The sequence below is a fragment of the Urocitellus parryii genome, chromosome 16 (genome assembly GCF_045843805.1).
Source record: "Urocitellus parryii isolate mUroPar1 chromosome 16, mUroPar1.hap1, whole genome shotgun sequence".
In the NCBI taxonomy this organism is placed as follows: Eukaryota; Metazoa; Chordata; class Mammalia; order Rodentia; family Sciuridae; genus Urocitellus; species Urocitellus parryii.
Window position 1 is genome coordinate 20,120,428 of NC_135546.1, and position 20,942 is coordinate 20,141,369.

At 60.1% G+C, this 20,942-nt stretch overlaps 1 protein-coding gene across 1 annotated transcript; it reads right to left on the reverse strand.

Annotated features, from left to right (window-relative positions):
• Positions 1–132: 132 nt before the first annotated feature.
• Positions 133–18,982, reverse strand: Podxl2 (podocalyxin like 2). The gene is made up of 8 exons (XM_026410940.2): positions 18,907–18,982; positions 10,900–11,175; positions 5,926–6,710; positions 4,623–4,697; positions 3,063–3,219; positions 2,535–2,596; positions 883–1,062; positions 133–358 (listed from the first exon to the last, which is right to left on the reverse strand). The coding sequence occupies exons 1-8, from the start codon at positions 18,980–18,982 to the stop codon at positions 146–148; spliced, it is 1,824 nt and encodes a 607-aa protein (XP_026266725.2). The 3' UTR covers positions 133–145.
• Positions 18,983–20,942: the final 1,960 nt, after the last annotated feature.

The following is a 20,942-nucleotide window of genomic DNA, read 5'->3' on the forward strand; positions in this document are numbered from 1 at the left end:
CGGGCAGCAGCCCCGCGTCGAGGGCCTGGCCGAGGGTCGCGGTCCGGGGAGGGGGCGCGGGCGCGTGCGGGCTCCGCGGCGGTCTGCTTCGGGGCCGCGCTGCTCGATCCCGGCGCGGCCCCCGGCCCGGCTCGCAGGCCCGCGCTCACAGGTGCGTGTCCTCCTCGAACACGTCCGAGTCCTCGGGGTCCCGCTTGCCCCCCATGAGCGCGCTCCAGCTCCCCGGGCCGTTGATGGCCCCGCCGCCGTTGAGGCTCGGCTGCTTCTCCTGCATCTCCGACTGGCTGTCGCTGGCCACGTCCAGCGTGGGGTTGTCGTGGCAGCCGTTCTCTACGAAGCGCAGCTCCTCGCCGTGCGACTGCAGCGGTGGGAGAGGGCGCTGGGCGCGGGCTCAGTAAGACCCGACCGGGGCACCCCCAGGGGACCCCCTGAAGCTGGCATGCTCCCACTTTTCTGGTGCCACGCCGAGCTCCTGAATGATCCTTCGCACTAGGACACCCTGTCGCCTCCCTGGGGTCGTGCGATCCCTTCCAACATCCTTTGCAAGTCAAAGCCAAAAGGCGCGCTTCGGTGGGCTTTGACCCGGGCCTGGCTCTGGGGAAACCTCGGCTTGGCGCCTGCGCAGCGCCACGGAGGACCCTGCAGTGCCACGCTTCGGGGAGGAGGAGCTGGGGACCAGGTGGGACCCCAAGGATGAGGACACATCCCCCTCCCGCAGTGCCTGTGTGGTCCTCAGCACAGCCCTGTGCACCCGGGACACTCGGCCACCACCACGCCATGCCTGCAGGCGCGGGCACTGCGTCTGGTCCTTCTCCACCGGCTCCCTTCCAGGCCCAGCCCCGTCCCGTCCCGTCCCGTCCCGTCCCTGTCCCCTGGGCTCACCACGTGCTTGAGCTTGGGCAGCCGGCGCTGCCAGCAGTTGTAGAGCAGGCCCAGCACGATGATGACGAAGCAGATGACCCCGATGATCACCAGCACCACAAAGAGCGTCCCGTAGTCACTGCGCACCTGGGTGGCCCGTGACTGGCAGCTACTTGTCGTGGAGTAGTTCTGAATGCCAATCTGGGGGGGGAGGGGCCGGGGTCCGCGGCTCAGGACCTGGGGGGGCGGCTGGAGCTTGGGACTGGGCTGGGGACAGGCACCTGTGCTCGGTGGGGACTGGGGACCACAGGCTTCCACCTTGCAGCGGGCGCGAGGGGATTCTGGTATGTTCTGGTCATTATGGGCCAGCCAGCTTCACGTCCCTGGGACAGTGCTGGGTAGTTCCTGCTGGAGTGTCACTGAGACATGGTGACAAGCACACAGCTGGTGGTCTGTCCCAGGCCTGTCCTCTCTGCCAAGAGGCTGCTGTGCCCTGGAGCTGAGCCCCGAGGGCAGTGATGCCAGGTGGCTGTGTGGCAGGCCGGGGTGCACCGGGATTTTAGTTCTTGCCGTTTCTGTGACCCAGCTGCACGTTTTGGGGACTTGCGGTTAACAAGGGTCAGTTTGTCTTGCTAGAACCACCTGCCAAGGTCCTTGCTCAACTCGTGTGCTTACATCCTTGCAGAGACCTGGCATGTCGTGGGGCGCAGTCCAGCGGCATCAGGGCCCCGTGAGGACAGAGGACCCAGGGGGAGGGAGGCAGGTGCAGGAGGCCAAGGCCAGCCCAGGCCTCCACCGTCCCCACCACCACAGTGTCCCCGAGCCCAGGATTGCAGAACTGGGGAAGATCCGATAGGCACGTGACCTCCCTTCTCTGGGTGTGAGGTCACTTGCCTATGGAGTCTGGGGCACCCAGAGGGTGCCCTGTTTGATCCTGACAGCCTGGGGGGGAGCACCCAGGTCTGGCCCCGCGTGAGCGCTGTGTTCACCAAGATAAAGCACCAGCACGGAAACAGGGTCCCCTTGCATGTGACAGATAAGGATGTGGCCCAGGGTCACGCGTTCGTATCTACTGTCACATATTGCAGAGCTCAAGAATCAAGGGGACTGACAACGCGTCACTGGGTTCCCCGAGGGGGGGTTGAGGAACGCAGGGTCCTGCCCTTCGGGGGAGTGGGTAAGGAGACTGGGGACCTCGGCTTCCCTGGGCTGCCGTCTGTCCTTCCGCCCAGGTCTCCCCAGGAGGCCCCCGGCATCCAGCACCCAAGATGGCAGTCCACGTCTGGCACCCCAGGTCCCCAGCAAGAGGAGCAATGGCGGCTGGCCATTGGGAGGTCCTGGGCTGGTGGCTCCTGGGCATACCCAGGCTTCCAGAACATTCTTGAGGTTTCCAGAACCTGTCACGCTCCCTCTTCCAGGTGCTACGGGGGTCCTGCTGTTTACCCCCACCCCCTCTTCTCCAGGCCCTTCCCTGACGCCCCCTTCCCCAGGGCCTGGTTGGGAAGGGCCCCAGGCCCCCGAGGCCTCACCCCGCCCAGACCCCGGTCTGTCTGGGCTTCCTTGATCCACGTGCTGTGGGGCCCCTCAGGGAAGTCTGCGTGTCCCCAGAGCTTGAGGGACAGACAGGAGCGAGCTCAGGAGCAGCTCAGGGATCCAAGTCCCTGAACCCTTACCTCCTCCAGGCTCCTGCGGATGTCACCCAGCATGGAGAGCACATCTTGGGTGGGCACCACCCCTGGGAGGAGAAAGGCCCCCATCAGCACGGCCCTGGCCCCTGCGGCCCCTCTGGGGGTCCCTAGACCTAGACCCCCTCTGGGACCACTGGCCTGAGTCCCTTCAGCCCCACTTTCGGGCTCTAATGACACCCAGATCCTCGGGGCGCACAGGCGCAAGCGCGCACCACCAGCTCCTGCGGAAAGGGGCGCGCCCTCTCCGCGTCCTCGGCCCCCTGTCCGTCCAGCTGACCCAGCGGGTGACCAGGTAACAGGTGTGGCCGGATGTCACCTCTGCAGCCCCTCCTGCTCCTCCCTCCCTCCCGCCACACCGTGGCGTCCCCACCTGGGCTGGAACGCGTTTCCTTGCGCCCTGCCCCTGCGCCCTCCACCTTTGCCCTGAACCCAAGCTTGTCAGTGGCCTGGAGCCCGCGACCAGGGGGTGTGCTGTCCTGGGGACCCAGGGCCCCGGCCGCCCGCCGTCCTCACCCTGCTCGCCCACCAGCGCCATGAGCAGGTGCTGCTCCTTCTCGCTGGGCTTGCTCAGGGAGATGTGCCAGTCCCCGTGGCGGCCGCTGCGGTGGCGGGGCAGCACCTCCTCCACCAGGGCCACCAGCTGGAGCCCTCGGTGGCGCCGAAACACCTCCTGCAAGTCAGAGGCCCGGCTCAGGGAGGGACAGACCCGGGTCACCCTGTGCTCCGTGGCCAGAGGCTGAGAAAGACCCTTGGGCTCCTCTGACCAGCTCTGGGGACCACCTGGGAGCCGGAGCCGGGCTGCGGGTGGGACAGGAGGACGCTGTCCCTGCTGCTCTGGCCGCTCTAGGTGAGGATGTCCCCAGTGGAGCTGGGAGCACGGGGACAGGTGGCTGCTCCTCGTGCCTGGGGTCAGAGCACAATGGGGTCGGGCATGGGGTACAGGGAGGGCTGGGGACGGTGAGGACGCACATCAGAACAGCCACTGGAGGAGCGGTGACAGGGCTCGTCGCCTGCCCACCACAGCAGCGAGGCGGCCCCCAGGATCTGGGGAGAGGTGGCCCGTGTCCCCTCTGCCACCAGAGATGTGGCCTGCGGTGGTGATGAAAAGAGCCACCGTGTGCTCTTATGCTGGTGTCCTCAAGAGACAGACGGCCCAGTGGCCCCTGGACCTGGGGACAGGGTGGAGGTGCTGGAGGTCGGACTTCTGCCCACCGGGCGCTCTGCCCACCTGTCCGTGTCCTTGACCAGGCCCAGGCACGGTCACGCCATGTGAAGTGAAAACAAGGGCCTGGTCCTAAGGAGGAACCCAGTGGCAGGGGCCCAGGCTGCGGCTGGAGGCCTCTTGGCGCACAGACCACCCAGTCACATGGGGGAAGAGACCCTCCTTTGGTCCCAGGGCCACTAGGCCCTCCAGCTCCTCTTCTTCCTGGACGGGCAAAGTAGCCACGCCCACGTTCCCAGCCTCTAAAGTCGTCCACCCCCCTCGGGCCACTCAGCTCGCCCTTGGGTGCCCTGCCACGGACAGGTCAGCCAGGGCTGCTGGCCAGGCAGAGCCACTCCCCGGGCCACCCGAAGGGAGCCCCGGCCAGCCCTCGTCTCTAAGCCACCAAAGGTGACAGAAGTGCTGCCTTTCAAGAGTGGGACAACTCCGTTCTCAATATGGGTGCCCAGAGCCAACGGTAAGGAAGCCTGAGGGTGCGGCAGCTGGTGATCCCAGTGACTCAGGAGGCTGAGGCAGGAGGATCGCAAGGTGGAGGCCAGCCTCAGCCACTTAGCGAGGCCCTGAGCCACTCAGCGAGACCCTGTCTCTAAATAAGATAGAAAAAGGGCTGGGGACAGGGCTCAGGGGTCGAGGGTCCCTAAATTCAATCCCTGATATATTAAAAAAAGGGAGAAAATGAAAGACCCCTTAGAAAACGTAAAATGCAAAAAGCATCCTGTCTCCGTCCCTCCCTCCCTCCCAGTCTGCTCTGTCCTTGTTTGGGGGTTTGTGACGTTGACGGGGCCGATGGTCCAGGGTCAGGGTGGCCCCGGGACCCCGCCCCGCTCTGCGCCTGCGCCTGCCGCACTCACGCAGTCCACGTTCTCGGTCATGTTCAGGACGATGTAGTTCTTCGCTGCCAGGTTGCTCCAGTCCTTGCAGATGACCTGGACCAGGACACGGGAAGAGGGTGGCCGCAGTAAGGAGGGGTCCCGGGGGACAGAGGCCTGACACCCTGTGGGAGGCCGGGAGACACCGGCGACCTCTACCAGGTGACAGGCCACTGGTTCTGCCCAGGAGCCACAAACCCAGGTGGCTTCAGGGACCACGCTGAGGGTGCCGCAGAGAAAAGGGGGACTGTCCCCGGGGCCGGGCTGCGGGGCCCTGTTCAGAGACTGGGGGCAGGTTGCCGGGCTCCGTGGGTCACAGGGAGACCCTATCCTGGTGTGGCTATGACATGTCCCCAGAGCCCCTGAGGAGACGATGCAGGAAGGTCCAGAGGAGGAGTGAGGGGTGTGAGGCCTGAACCCCGGCAGGGAATGGCTCCCTGAGGGTCCCCTGGTGGCCCCTGGAGGCAGGTGGGGTGTAGGGAGGAGGTGGCCCTGGGGCTGTGGCTTGGGGTCTCTATTGGTCCCTGGAGAGTGGAGTCTGGGAGCTGCTCCCTCCCCACACTCTTCCTCCATGATGTCCTGCCTCCCCTCCGCCAGGAGTGGAGCCACCATCTGTGGACTGGGACCTGGGACACCCTGGGCCCCACGTCCACTGTCCCCCTCTGCAGTGGTGCTAGTGGGATCTTAAGTGACAGCAGCAAAAGAGCTGCCTACAACAGACCCCTGCTGGGCGCAGTGACGCAGGCCTGTCATCCCCGCAGCTCGGGAGGCTGAGGCAGGAGGATCTCAAGGTGGAGGCCAGCCTCAGCCCAAGTGAGGCCCTGAGCAACTCAGCGAGACCCTGTCTCTAAATAAAATGCAAAACAGGGCTGGGGACGGGGCTCAGGGGTCCAGGGCACTGGGTTCAATCCCTGGTCCCCCCACCAAAAACCTGGCCCCTTCCTTCTCTTCTGGAAACTTCTCTTCTGGGTGTGTGTTGGGGGCCGGGGGTGGAGGGGCGCAGGCCAGCTCCCTGCTGCGCTTCTCCGAGGAGCAACACCAGAGGCCACGGGCGCAGCAGTAGCCTCCTGAACAGTGGAACCAGGAGGCCACCAAGACTCTCCCCAGGCCTTTGTCCTTGAGTGTGGCAGCTGCCCCAGGCTGGGCCGTGAGGGGTGGGGACATCCCCAGGCTTCCCTGGGGCTCTGGGGGACAGCCCCACCGACAGGCCCTGCCCCACTGCACCCACCGGGGTGGCCGGGAGGCCCTAGGGTGTGGCCGAGGTCCCCCTGTGTGCGCCCCTCACCTGTGTGGAGTCCCAGGGGGTCCTGGAGGGCGCTCCGGCCGCGGGGCCCCCCTGCGGCTGCTGGCTGAGCGTGTCTGGCCCCGGGGTGGCAGGGGAAGGGGTCGGCTCCGAGTCTCGGGGGGCTGGTGGGAAAGAGGCTGAGGTCCTAGGGTTGAAGTGACCCTCGCCTGGGGCTCTGGTTGCAGGGGACGGAGCCAGGGGTGGCAGGTCCCCTGGCCGGCCAGCCAAGTCGGGGGCCCCCACGGCGGCCTCTTCACGGGGTCCTTGAGGGACCTGGAACTGTACCCCGAGTCCTGCCGCTGGCAGCACGGTGGCCGTGTCCTCCTGGCTGGGCAAGTCCTGGTCCCCCGGGGTCACTGAGCTGGGGGTGACAGAGGACGGCGACAGGCTGGGCTCCGCACTGCTCTCCGCGTCCACGCCCGAGGACGCCTGGCCCCCAGAGTCCTCCTGCCGGGGTCTGGTGGCCCCCGGGGCCCGGCTGCTGCTGGCCCTGGGGGGAGAGTCTGGCGCCTGTGTGGTGGCCTCCGCCTGGGGTCCTGTCACAGGAAGCAGCTGCTCCTCCTCCTCCTCCTCCTCCTCCTTCTCCCTCTCCTCCTCCTCCTCCTCTTCCTCCTCTTCCTCCTCCTCCTCCTCCTCCTCCTCCTCCTCCTCCTCCAGGGGCATGTGCCAGGGAGGCTCCACCAGGTTCATCTTGGGCAAGGACGAGGGCAGGCCCAGCAGGTCCTGGGGCTGGTCCGTGTCCTCCAGGGGACCCGACTTCTCCGTCAAGTCCGGGAAGACGTAGTCTAGAGACAGGAAAAGTGCGTTGGCTTCTTCCAACATGGACCTACTGGGATGCACTGAGCAGGACTGAGCGACAGGAGAGAGTTATCACCTGCCTACAGGGACAGGGACACGTGGGGCGAGAGTGGGCAATGAGGCTGGGGAGGAGGGCGGGTTGTACACACAACACAGGGGTCTGGCTCTTGTTTTTTGGTCCCAGGGATTGAACCCAGGGGCCCTCGACCCCTGAGCCATGTCCCCAGCCCTTGTTATATTTTATTTAGAGACAGGGTCTTGCTGAGTTGCTCAGGGCCTTGCTAAGCTGCTGAGGCTGGCCTCCACCTTGGGATCCTCCTGCCTCAGCCTCCCAAGCAGCTAAGTGATTTCCTGACTCTAAATAAAACATAAAAAAGGTATGGAGACGGGGCTCAGTGGTTAAGTACCCCTGAGTTCAATCTCTGGTACCAAAAAAAAAAAAAAAGAAAGAAAGAAAAAGGAAAACATCAATATTTTCAGATTCAATATGAAATTATACCCATAAAACAACTACATAAAAGAATAAAAATTCTTTACTTCAATATAAGTCAGAACTTTCTAATAGATTGATTCAAAAATAAAATTCAGTGCATAGCTGGGTGCTGTGGCGCACACCTGTCATCCCTGTGACTTGGGAGGCTGAGGCAGGAGGATCCCAAGGTGGAGGCCGGCCTCAGCAGCTTAGCAAGGCTCTGAGCAACTCAGGGAGACTCTGTCTCTAAATAAAATATAACAAGGGCTGGGGACGGGGCTCAGGGGTAGAGTGGTGGCCAGGCATGTGGAAGGCCCTAAGATCCATCCTCAGCACTGGGGGAGAGACAGACAGACAGCCACACGGACTGACACGAAGGGAGGGATGAAGGGAGGGAGGAGGAGGAAGGAAGGGTCCATCACAGGGTGAGATGTCATGTCTGAAGGTCCCTGGGACAGCAATGTAGGTGACAGCATTCACGAGCTCTGCAGCTGGGAGGCTGAGGCAGGAGGATCGCAAATTGGAGGCCAGCCTCAGCCATTTGGCAAGACCCTGTCTCAAAACACCAAATGAAAGACCTGAGGACGTGGGCTGGTGGCAAAGTGTCCCTTGGTTCAGTTCACGTCACCATAAGAAGAAAAGGCCAGACTTGTCCTGGACATGGAACAGAGTCCCACTACTGTGAGGCACTGATAAAAAGAAGACAAATATACACCCCAAAGGTGCTGCCTCCAGGAACCCACTTCCTCCAGCCACAGCCCGCCTCCAGCTGCTGAGGCTGGCCTCCAACCTGCGATCCTCCTGCCTCAGCCTCCGGATGGCTGGGATGAGAGGCGTGCCCTGTGCTGGCGAGGCGGGATGCAGAGCGGGCTCCCGGCCTCCAGATTGGCCACCCTCTCACAGATGACCTTCGGCACCAGCTGAAATATTAATGAACCGACTCCTCCATTCAACTCGGGAATTTAAACAGGCATCTGGGGGCCGGAGTCCTTGGATGGTCACTTTAAATGTCCTTTTAGGTTAATGTCAAATCGCTGAAAATTGTCCCCTGAGTGTGAGTCTCAGGCCAGTTATTCAAGCAAGCCATAATGCAAAAGCACTCAAAAGTCAAAGGAGATTTGTGAGAAATGGAGGAGCACAGGCAGATCTTTCTGGTATGATTAAAACTACTTTTTAATGGCCAACCTCAGTCGGCATCCAAGAAATGCATATTAAGGGTGGAGGACTAACTGGGTGGCAGAGCGCCTGCCTGGCATGCGAGAAGCCCTGGGTTCCATGCCCAGCGCTGCCCAAAAGAGAAAAGAGAAAAAGAAATATAAATGAAAAAACAGAGGGCAAGTCAGGAGTGGTGGCCCACGCCTGTGATCCCAGCAGCTCAGGAGGCTGAGGCAGGAGGATCGCCAGGTGGAGGCCAGCCTCAGCAGCTCAGCGAGGCCCTGTCTCTCAATGAAATGTAAAAATGGCTGGGGACGGGGCTCAGGGGTTGAGGACCCCTGGGTTCAATCCTGGTACCAAAAAAGAAAAAAAAATCAGACATTCAGAAAACAGAATTTCCCTTGTGCCCCAAGGCACAGCCCAGCCTCCGCGCTGCCAGAAGGGACAAGACGACAAGTCCCTGTTGCCCTGGATACTTCTGTGACAATTCTGGGGCTGGAGAGGTGTGTTTGCCGGCTTGGGAGGAGGACGTAGGAGAAGCACCGAGACGTGCACACGGCAGCCCTCGTATCCAGGGTCTGTTTTATAGACACGTTTCCCACAAGGGACAGAAACCGACAGAGAGTCACCAACAGGCAGCATTCATGACTCTGGGTGATGGGATGATGGTAAATTTATTTTCTTCTGTTATTTGCACTTTTTTTTTTTTTGGCACCAGGGATTGAGTCCAGGGGTGCTGAACCCCTGAGCCCCGTCCCCAGCCCTTTTTCTATTTTATTTAGAGACAGGGTCTCACTGAGTCACTTAGGGCCTCGCTAAGGGGCTGAGGCTGGCCTCCAATTTGCGATCCTCCTGCCTCAGCCTCCTGAGCTGCTGGGGTCACAGGGGTGCACCACCCCATGCCTGGCTGCATTTAATTTTTTTATCTGCTGTGTATTACCAGCATAAAATAAAAATTGCAGGGCTTGCTTCTTCCCCAGGGTGTGGGTAAAAGGGATTCCTTGGATGCTCCTGTCACTTGGCTCTACAGGTATCTGCCCATCGCTCTTGGTGATCGTCACAGTAAGGGTGCGATGGCCCAGAGCTGGGGACCATCCCTCACAGACACAGTCCAAAGAGGGTCTGCTGTGTCCTGATGATCGGGTCTCGCCAGACTTCACTACAGAGGAGGACTGAAGGCCTCAAGTCCACAGAGGAAAGGGCAGCCGACCTTGAAGCGGAAACCTAGGGCTTGGGACTTGGCTCTGCCTCTGTGTGATCCAGTGTCACTTTAAAGCCTCTGTCACCCAGTGTCCTTAGCTACAACAGAGATACTCATCACGCCTGCTTTTACGAGTTTTGTAGATCTGCTCTGACATTTAAAAAAAGAAAAATTCACTTCCAAATGATGTGCCAAGCAGGGCACAGTCGGCACAGGCCTGTCATCCCGGCAGCTCAGGAGGCCGGGGCAGGAGGCTCGCTAGGTGGAGGCCAGCCTCAGCAACTCAGTGAGGCTTTAAGCAACTCAGCGAGACCCTGTCTCTAAATAAAATATAAAAAGGGCTGGGGACGGGGCTCAGCACCCCTGAGTTCCATCCCTGGAACCAAAAAAATAATTTAAAAAAGGGGGGGCTCTGTCAGTTTTTCTGCAGGGTCGCCCCGGGCTGGCGTGGAGGAGGGTGCAGACCTGAGATGAGCAAGATACCAGCCACGGGGAGGCCTCCAGGTGGCCACATGGCTCAGGTTCAAGGAGCGACAGTGGTTCTCCTTGGGAGACCTGGGGCAGCCCACGGAGATGAGCAGACCCAGGAGGCAGCCGGGCTCCCGAGCGCCCCCCTGCGGCCTCAGGAGGAAGGACGAGGCGCAGCGGCCTCTCCGACGGGACTCCCAGACCCGGGAGGGAAACTGCTTCATGACCTTCCACACGGGGTCCACGTGGCGACAGGTCTCAGTGGGAGAGGGCAGTGAGATCCCACCTTCCACCATGCGCCATGATAAATTACGGTAGATTAGAGAAGGAAGGGAGGGAGGAGTGCATATTTCAGTGACGCAAAGACTAGTCATAAAGCAAAGAAAAACAGGCAAAAATGTTTAGAAACATCTAGAAAGAAAGACACTTGTCAAGCTGAAAAGATAAGTGTGTCAAATATTACCATAAGGCAAATGAAAGTAGTTGGCCGGGCGCAGTGGTGCAGGCCTGTCATCCCAGCAGCCCGGGAGGCTGAGGCAGGAGGATCGCCAGGTAGAGGCCAGCCTCAGCCACTTAGCAAGGCCCTGAGCAACTCAGAGAGACCCTGTCTCTAAATAAAATCCAAAATAGGGCTGGGGATGGGGGTCAGGGGTTAAGCACCCCTGGGTTCAATCCCTGGTACCAGAAAAAAAAGTGGGGAATGCAGAATAGGGCCTCAGTAAATAAAGAGTGGTTAGTATTAAAGAAGCACAGACTCCCGGAGACTTGGCTTTGGTGTCCCGGGGACGGCAGTGCAGTGAACCTCGTGGGGGTCAGAGGGGATGCTGGCAGGGGCCCGCCCCTGCCTTTGCGGCCGCCCCACGGGAGCGGGAAGCGCTACCTGCGGTGGGCCCCAGGTCGAGGCTAGAGGCGTTGAGCTCCTCCTCCTCCCAGAAGTACTGAGGCGGCTGCAGGATCCGGGACTCCTCGCTCTCATCGCTGGGGAAGCCCGAGCCGGGGGCCCCCAGGCCGGCTCCCAGGCCCATGGACTCACTGGGCTCCTCCCCGTCCAGTGGCTCCAGGCCGGTGGGCAGCAGCAGGTCCAGCAGAGAGGTGGACGTGAGGCCCTCGGGGCCAGGCTCATCGGTCCCGGGTGCACGGGAACCCAGGGACACTCCTGTGCGGACACAAAGGCCAGACGTTAGGAGAGGCCAAGGGCGGCCCTGGGGCGCTTGACCCCTCAGCCACCACGCAGCCCTTTTTATTTTTTATTTAAAGTCAGGATCGCACTGAGTGGCTCAGGGCCTTGCTAAGGTGCTGAGGCTGGCCTCCACTCGTGATCCTCCTGCCTCAGCCTCCCAGGCCACTGGGATTCGATTTTGTCTCTAACCATCACCTGTCACAAAGAAGATGCCAGAGGCCGGGGATTTCGATGACATCTCTAATACCCAAGGGCTGCCAGAGGATTCTAAGATGCCATCTTCATTTCAAAAGAGGAACAATTGCTCAGACCTCCATGTGACAGTGGCTAAGGGGAGATAGAGGGAGATGGTAGGGGACAGAGGACTCAATTGACTTGGCACCCTCTGGGCTGGGCACAGTGGCACACGCCTGTATACCCAGCTGATCCGGAGGCTGAGGCAGGAGGATTGCAAGGTGGAGGCCAGCGTTAGCCACTCAGCAAGACCCTGTCTCAAAATAATAATAATAATAATAATAATAATAATAAAAGGTCGGGGATGTGGCTCAGTGGTAAAGTGCCTCTGGGTTCAATCCTCAGTACAAGAAAAAAAAATCTGATATTATTGGGGTCGTGTGCTCAATGCTTTGCAAACAGTGTCTGAATTTTGACCTCCACAGCCACCTTATGCGGTGGTAGACGCTGAAAGAAACAGGCCCATTCAGACTGTTCTACCAGAAACTAGGGAGCCTGGGGGTTGAGGGGTCTCTGCACCCTGCAGACCCGTCGCAGCACCAAGAAGGATCCCCCCCAAGGGCAGCGCCTGGCCCCACGGTGGGAGGAGGCACCAGGGGAGGAGTTGGGAGCAGTGTTTCCAAGACAGAAAATGACAGGTTGACTGAGTCAAGGAGGTCACTGAGAGTCCATGTGGCTTCAGAGCAAGCACCGGGGTGACAGGTAGAAACGTGGGTCAGAGGCCACATGTAGTGGCGCATGCCTGTCATCCTGGTGGCTCGGGAGGCTGAGGCAGGAGGATCCCAAGGTGGAGGCCAGCCTCAGCAATTTAGTGAGGCCCTAAGCCACTCAGCGAGACCCTGTCTCTAAGTAAATAATAAAAAGGGCTGGGGACGGGGCTCAGGGGTTAAGGGCCCCTGGGTTCCATCCTTGGGACCAAATTATCATCACCGTCGTCATCATTCACGGGCCTTGAGCTCCAGGAGGCGGAGTCACAGCTGCAGGGAGGCCCTGGGGCGAGGCTGGGAGTTGGGGAGGCAGTGGCCTGTTCCCTGAGGAGCCCTGGCCAGGGGCCCTGCCCACAGGGGAGCCCGGAGTCACCCCCCAGAAGCCTCCTGTGCTCGGGGACACCACGGTCAAGGTCTGAGGTGCCACTTCCGGGTGGACTTGGCTCCGAGCCCAGACCCCGCGTCCACACCAGGGACTCAGAGGCAGAGCCAGGCGCCTGGGTGGGGTGGTTCCTGGAGCCGAGGTCCTCAGAGCCCCAGAGCTACGGCCACCGATGTGGGTCCACCTCCCTTGGAGAGTCCTCTGTCCCCAGGAATGGGTGAGAGGTGACTGGGTTCCGTGACCAGAGGTGGGGCCGAGCCAGTGGGTTCATCTGGGGATGAGCCAGGAACAGCTGCAGGCTGGGGGAGGCTGGGGAAGGAGGCCAGGCGGGGGTGAGGCTGGGGAAGGAGGCCAGGCTGGGGGGAGGCTGGGGAAGGAGGCCAGGCAGGGGCAAGGCTGGGGAAGGAGGCCAGGTGGGGGTGAGGCTGGGGAAGGAGGCCACCAGGAACGCGCCTCTGAGGTCTGTGTTTTGTCCCTGGGGAGCAGGGCTCTCTTCACCTCCTGGGGGCCATGTCCTGAGCTGCTGTCCTCCAGCCCCTTCTGCCATGATGTCCTGTGTCACCTGAGGCCCAGGGCTGTGGAGTCCACCAACCACAAACTGAACCTCTAAAACCAGACTCCAGGTAAGCTCTCCTCCCTGCAGTGGGTCTGGCCAGGCCTTTTGGTGACCGAGGACGGAGCAGCCTGACGCACGTGGACTTCGGCCCTCGGATCCTTTCCACCCAGGCCTCCCAGGACCTCCCCCTCCTACCCCCTCCGCCATCCCTGGGTGCCAAGGACAGACTCAGGGGGTTCTGTGCCTCCAGGTCCCAGGGCTTTGGGCCGGGCTAGCGGGGCTGGCGCTGCAGAGTGACTTCCCACAGAAAACACGGCCACTGGTCCCAGTGTCCCAGCTAAAGCAAGGACGAGCCACCGCCCAACTCAAACTGGAAGGAGTCCCCAAAGCCCAAGAACCCCTGGCCGAGGGCCACCTGCACTGCCCTCCTGCAGACGCGAGGGTGGACACAGTGTTGTCCCATGCCAGGGCCTTCGGAACCGCAGGGCACGGGGCCACCTGGGGGGGCTTGTTAAACAGGAGGGCGAGACCCCACCCCGGAGCCGGAGTCCAGGTGCCTTAATTCTCTAGCAAGTTCCCCGCTGATGCCCGTGGCCCAGGAATCACACCTAGGAACAGCTGCGCTGAGCCACTAAACTTGGGAGTGTTTGTTACGCGGAACTAGCTGACGGATACAGCCAGAGAATCACAATGGAGTTCTCCTGGCAGATCCGAGTGGGGCCTGAGTGCTGATTGCCTTCTGTCATCCCCTTACCCACCTATCTGTCCCCCACCCATCCACGCACCCACCCGTCCACTGACAGAGACCTCACAGCAACAGGGTCGCAGCAGGTGCTGACGTGCCCTGGACACTAGGGATGGAGCAAAGTTCAAAGGCAACGAGTGGATGTTTGATGATGGTCTCTTGAGCTCAGACGGGCATCCTCCAGGTTTGCCCCACCTGAATGCAAAACCCAAGCCGGCAAGAGGCTCACGGCAGCAGGGCGCAGTGGCGCACGCTGACATCCCAGCAGCTTGGGAGGCTGAGGCAGGAGGATCGCAAGTTGGAGGCCAGCCTCAACCAAACCGAGGCCCTGAGCAACTCAGTGAGACCCTTTGTCTAAATCAAATAGAAAACAGGGCTGAGGACGGGGCTCCGGGGTCAAGGGCCCCTGGTAGGAAAAGAGGAAGAAGGAAGAGGAGGAGGAGGAGAGGAGGAGAGGCTTTGGACACATTTTAGGCCTCCTGGCCTCTACAGGAGTTCTTTTAGCACCTCCTCTGGGCTCCGCTCTGGGCTGTGGATGCAGTCTGCAGGCCTTGGCCTCGCCGGTCCCCAGACCCCACTTTGAGTAACAAAGCTCAGAGAAATCTAAAATGCAAATGAGGCTCCAGGACCCGTCACCACGACAACGCAGGCCAGATGCTTTAAAGTGGCAGGGACTCCACACTGGGTCTCCCTCCCGCCCTCTGCTGGGCAGCCCCCCTCTGAGCTGCAGATGAGCCGAGCTTCCAGCAATTTCCGGGACCCCACAGTCTGGAAGCCTCCTGGGTCTTGGGACACGCTGCCCGCCACCTTTCTCCTGTCGAATCTGGCCTCCTGCCTGCAGCCTCAGCACCTGACAGCCTTCGCTGGAGGCTCCCCTGGGTGGGTGGCACGCCTCTGTCCACACACCACCCTGAACAAGGTCCTGTCCCCCAGGTGTCCCTTGGCACTTGGAATTCCAGGGCTTGCCACAGTTCCTGGCACAGGACACGGCTGGGTCCAGAGATAACGACCAGACCCAACCTTTGGGGTTCACAAACTGCTGAGGCCTCCTGGGGTCCAGGTCAAATGGCGAGTGAACAGGAGACCCGTCATCAGCACGTTTTATCCACAAAAATGTCTTACAGGAGCTGGGCCTGGTGGCACTCGCCTGTAGTCCTAGAGGCTCAGGAGGCTGAGGCTGGAGGATCACAAGTTGGGGAGGCTGAGGCTGGAGGATCACAAGTTGGGGAGGCTGAGGCTGGAGGATCGCAAGTTGGAGGCCAGCCAATTTGTATTAGACGGTCAGCCACACAGAGCCACCTGTCATTCTGAGCTTCTATGATTCTGGGCCAAGCAGCGTGCGAGGCCCTCTCAGGAGACAAAAGATGACAACGATCTGTGTCCTCAGTTAAATGACCAGATTTTTTGTTGTTGGTATCGGGGATTGAATCCAGGGGCCCTTGACCCCTGAGCCCCGTCCCCAGCCCTATTTTGGATTTTATTTAGAGACAGGGTCTCCCTGAGTGGCTTGAGCCTCACTTTTGCTGACACCGGCCTCCAACTCACGATCCTCCTGCCTCAGCCTCCGGAGCTGCTGGGATGACACGGTGGGTCACAAGCCACCAGCTGTGATAATAACCCTCTTTTGCAGGGGATACATCTCCAGGGTTGAGTAACATGGATGGCAAGGAACGAAACTACAAGAGACAGATCGGGAAAATCTCATTAGTGCATTGGGGGAACAAAAAAAAAAGTCATTTAATGAGAAATGTTGGTGATGATTAAACAATGCACATTTTGCATGTTCCCGGTGGCCCTGAGCGACCAAAGGTGGACAGGCTGCAGTTCATCTTTAGCTACGCGCTCCAGCTTTAGCACGCATGACGGAAAAGCTCACTTCAGCCTTGGTTAAATAAAAGGTAACTTCTTCTTCTTTTTTAAATGTTTTTTTTTTCCAAATATTGTTTACTTGTGGATGGACCCAATGCCTTTATTTATCTTCATGTGGTGCTGAGGATCAAACCCAGGGCCTCCCACATGCTAGGAGAGCGCTCTACCCCTGAGCCCCAACTTATTCTTCTCAAGCATCCTGGAATTCACCTGCTAAAACAACCTCTGAGTTCAGGTTCAGTGGCCCACACCTGTCATCCCCAGCAACGAGGGAGGCCGAGGCAGGAGGATCACAATTGGAGGCCAGCCTCAGCCACTTAGCGAGGCCCTGAGCAACTCAGGGAGACCCTGTCTCTAAATAAAATGCAAAATAGGGCTGGGGACGGGGCTCAGGGGTCGAGGATCCCCCAGTTCAATCCCCAGTAACCCCCCAATTTTAATTTAAAATATTAAAAAACCACGGAAGGTTGGGCTATGAGTGGCCTCCTGAAATCTCCACGTTGTCTCTGTCACATCTCAGTGAAGTGTGGTGGAGAGGACGCCGATCCCATTTAGGCTGTAGTCCGGCTGCGCAGAAGCACCTACAACTCCCCCAAACCCCTCCCGTCCTGGGCAGAGGAACCCTGTTTACCACCACTCAGGTGACAGCCTCCATTCTCTGACCCTCTTTCCGCCAGTCAAGCCCCAACTTCCTCTCCTGAGGGTCTGATAGGAATTATTATTATTTATTATTATTTTTTTGCAGTATTGGCAATGCACCCAAGTGTACTCGACCACTGAGCTTCATCCCCAGCCCTATTTTTTAAAATTTTGAGACAGGGTCTTGCTAAGTGGCTGAGGCTGGCCTCCAATTTGCGTTCCTCCTGCCTCAGCCTCCCGAGTCACTGGGATTGCAGATATGTGACACCACACCCAGGTGGCACTGTGAAATCCTGTTGCAAAAAGGAACCTGGTATTCTCCTGGTCTTTCATCCCTTTTTCAGTAAACAGTTCCATTTTCTTTTTTTTTAATTATTTTTTTTAGTTGTAGTTGGACACAATACCTTTATTTTATATATTTATTTTTGTGTGATGCTGAGGATCAAACCCAGGGCCTGGCACATGCTAGGTGAGCGCGCTCTACTGCTGAGCCACAACCCCAGCCCAGTTTCATTTTCTTGAACTTATTTTTTTCCTTACAACGACTGTTTGGTCTTTATATAGACCTTGATATTTTCAAAAGTGTTGGCAATCCGTAATTATTTAAGTAATTACTAGAGGATCCTCCTTTTCAAACTCGCCTACCATGAGATGACACCAAAACATCGGCAGAGAACACCATTCTGCTGTTCATTTTGTGCCCAATAATTAATCTGCCTTGTTGGGTACAAGGGCACACACCTGTAATCCTCGCAACTTAGTCGGGAGGCTGAGGCAGGAGGATGGCAAATTGGAGGCCAGCCTCAGCTACTTAGCAAGACCCTAAGCAGCTCAGGGAGACCCTGTCTCTAAATAAAACATAAAAAGGGCTGGGGACAGGGCTCAGGGGTTAAGCACGCCCTGGGTTCCATCTCTGGTACCAAAATAATAATAATAATAATAATAATAACAACAACAACAACAACAATAGTCATAATAATATCTGCTTTAGTTGAGATTGCACCTGACTTAAAATTGCAGAATCACAGTCTTTGCGGGACTGATTAGTTTTTTTCCTCTAGCACCCAAGATGTGTCACTTCATCATTCCCAGGACAGAAGGTGAGAGAAGAAAGAAGACAGGGGTGGAGAATGGGGGTATTCACCCAAACTCAGAAAAAAAAAGGCCCATAAGAGAGGCTGATGAATTAGAGGCTGAAAACACAAACACACACACACACACACACCCACCCACCAGGGCCCAGGAGGCCCAGTGGGGTCTCCCCTGTCCACCTCGGTGCCTGCAACCTTGCAGCCAGGTCCTGCGGGACTTCCACCGTCAGGGACACGCCCACCTCCCCGTGATTGACAGCTTCGAAATCCAGATCCTCCCAAGGAGGCCTGGGCTCGCGCCAGCCTGGGAGGTGCCCGGCGGCGGCATCTGTCACGCAGCCCCCACAGCCTGGCGACAGCCACAACAGAGACGCTCGGGTACTATCACCCAGCCTCGTCGCACACCTCCACGGCCGAGCGCGCCTGCAGGACCCGCCACGGTGCCTGTCCAGCCCGGAGGACCGGGAGCAGGCGACAGGAGAGGAGGGGACAGGCTTTTGTTTTGGTCCCAAGGACTGACCCCAGAGGCACCTGACCCCTGAGCCCTGTCCCCAGCCCTGTTTTAGACTTGATTGAGAGACAGGGTCTCGCTGAGTGGCTCAGGGCCTCGCTAAGGGGGCTGAGGCTGGCCTCCACCTGGCGATCCTCCTGCCTCAGCCTCCAGAGCCGCTGGGGTCACAGGCGGCAGTGCCCACGGGAAGGAAGGCCCCCGGGGCCATCGAGGGAGCCCTGCCACCGTGCACACCCCCTGCCAGGACCTTCGCCTGGTCGCAGGGCCAGGAAGGTCCCCCCTCTGGGGCTGACCACGTGGCCTTTCAGCCACGTCCCGAGGTGACCCAGCTCTGCGGATGGACGCACGGGCTCCTGTCCCTGGCTGAACCGCGTCCCTGCCTCCCACGGCGCATCCGTGTCCCGCCCCGCTGTCACCCGCCCACCCCGGCGCGCCCCGGGAGGCTGTGGACGGGGACCCCGCCGTGGCCCTGTCACTGTCACCCCTGCCCGTGGGCAGTCGGCCCTCGGAGGACGGCGCTCGCGGGGCCTGCAGCCCCCCCCCGCCCCGGGGACCCTCGCCAGTGTCGCCGCGCGCTCCCGCCGCCCGTGCCCGCGCACACACGCCCCTCGGCCGCGACCCGCGCACCTGTCACCTCCCGGGCGGGCGGGCGGCGCTCGGAGCGCGACGGAGGGGGGGGCGCAGGGACCCAGGTTCCCGCGGCCCGGCCACCGCCCGCCGGCCCCGCGCCACTGTCGCCGGAGGGGCGGGGACCCGGGGACAGCGGCGCGTGTCGCCGCACGCCCACCCCGCGCCGGCCACCGCCGCCGCCGCGCTCCGGAGGGGGTCGCCGTGGCCGCCCACGCCCTGTCCCCGGCGGCGCGGGGCGGGCGGCCCGGGGGGACACGCGCGGCCTCGGCCCCGCCGCCCGCGCGGCGCCTTTGTTGGCGGCCCGCGTCGCCGTCCCGCCCGCCGCCCGCCCGCCCGCGCTCACCCGCGGCCAGCAGCAGCAGCAGCAGCGGCGGCAGCAGCAGCGGCGGCAGCCGGGCGGCCCGCAGCAGCCGGCCCATGGTGCAGCCGTCGCCGCCCGCAGCCGCAGCGGCGCGGCGCCCCGGGCCCGCGTCAGGGACCGCGCTGGCGGCGGCGGCGGCGCGCGCTCTCCTCATTGGCCCGCGCGGCTGTCACTCACGCCTGGCCCCGCCCGGCCGCGTGCCGCGGGCGCGCCCCCGCCGAGACGAGGTGGGCGCGCGGGCGGCCGTCCCCCTCCCTCCGCAGCGCCCCCGCGTCCGAGCGGCCAATCAGCGCCCGAGGAGGCTCCGGGGGGCGTGGCCGAGCTGCCAGGACCACGGGCCTCGCACCTCGCCTGGCAGCTGAGCGTGCGCTGCTGCTGCTGCTGCTGCTGCTGCGCTGGCTGCTGCGCTGGCTGCTCTGCGCAGGGGGACCTCGGGGGGTCCGATCAGCACTAAAGAGAAGCTGGCACTGATGACCATGTGCAGGTGACCACCCATCCCGGGCTCTTGGATTGGGAGGACTCTGGGCCCAGGCCACAGCCAAGGACCAGACTTAGAGCCCAGAGGTCCAGTTTGCTTCTGTTTTTTTTGGGGGGTGGGTGGGGACCAGGAATGGAACCCAGGGGTGCTCACCCTCTGAGCCCCGTCCCCAGCCCCTTTTTAGATTTTATTGAGAGACAGGGTCTCGCTGAGTGGCTGAGGCTGGCCTCCAACTTGCGATCCTTCTGTCTCGGCCTCGTGAGTCGCTGGGATGACAGGAGTGCGCCATCTGTGTCAAATGGGCTTTCGAAATGTGTCCTCAGCCCTCAACCCTGGTGTGTATCATGGGAGATGATCTCACGCGAGTCTTGCAGGATAAATCCTTAGGAGAAATAGGGTTGGCAGGAGCAGAGGTATAGAGGAGAGTGGGTTTCAGTCCAAGGAAGCGATGGGAGCATAAGGTGGCATCACAGGGCAGTAGATGGCACCTGTGTTGTGAGTATCAGGAGGCTAAAGGGACAGAAGGGAAAGAGAAAGGACATTCTTGGTTATTCTGGACCAAGTAAGTAGACCCTTCTCCAGCTCCATCCATTTATCAGCAAATGTCATCATTTCATCCTTCTTGATGGCTGAGTAATATTCCACTGTGTATCTAGACCACATTTTCTTTATCCATCCACCTGTTGAAGGACACCTAGGTTGGTTCCACAGTTTAGCTAGGAAAAAGTGGCTATGGACGGCAAGATGAAAACAGAGACCATAAAATGAGAATTTACGCAGTGAAGACATTCTTTAATTCATAGAACTCTGTGGCTTCATTTACCCTGGGGTCGACTTCAAACTCTGTGGCCCAGGTGATTTGGTGGATCCTAGGCAGGTAGGTGACGATCCGATAGTACAGGATCTCCAATGTCAGCATGACAAGTTTGGCCGTGACCCAGAAGCAATTCATGTTTTTCAGCCGGGTGTGGTGGTCCACGCCTGTCATCCCAGTGGCTCAGGAGGCTGAGGGGGTAGGATCCACAAGGTGGAGGCCAGCCTCAGCAACTTAGCAGAGCCCTAAGCAACTTCGCAAGACCCTGTCTCAAAATACAAAAGGAGAAGGGCTGGGGATGGGGCTCGGTGGTTAAGCACCCCTGGGTTCAATCCCTGGTACCCCCCCCCAAAAAAATGGGTGACTTCCCACTCCTGTGGCTGGACCTGCTGTGGGGTGTCCCTGGTCGTGGGTTCCTCTGTGAACATGGGAAAGGGACGTCCATCCATTCCCCTGTCTCTCCCAGTCCCCTCCCCTCCCTTCCCTCCACTCCCCTGCGTCTCATCCAGTGAACTGCCATCCCCCCCTTATTGTAAGTCAGCGTCCCCATATCAGAGAGGACACTCAGCCTCTGGTTTTGGGGGACTGGCTTATTTCACTCAGCTTGATCGTCTCCAGCTCCATCCATTGACCAGCAAATGCCATCATCGCATTCTTCTTGATGGCTGAGTAATATTCCACTGTGTATATGGACCAGTTTCTTTATCCATCCCCTGTTGAAGGGCA

Excerpts from the sequence above, each read along its gene's own strand:
- Podxl2 (XM_026410940.2), bottom strand. The coding sequence starts at position 18,982 with ATGGGCCGGCTGCTGCGGGCCGCCCGGCTGCCGCCGCTGCTGCTGCCG. Across the intron at positions 2,597-3,062 it reads GGCGCTGGTGGGCGAGCAGG|GGGTGGTGCCCACCCAAGAT; the intron begins GTGAGGACGGCG and ends TTCTCCTCCCAG. Across the intron at positions 1,063-2,534 it reads TCCGCAGGAGCCTGGAGGAG|ATTGGCATTCAGAACTACTC; the intron begins GTAAGGGTTCAG and ends CTCCCCCCCCAG.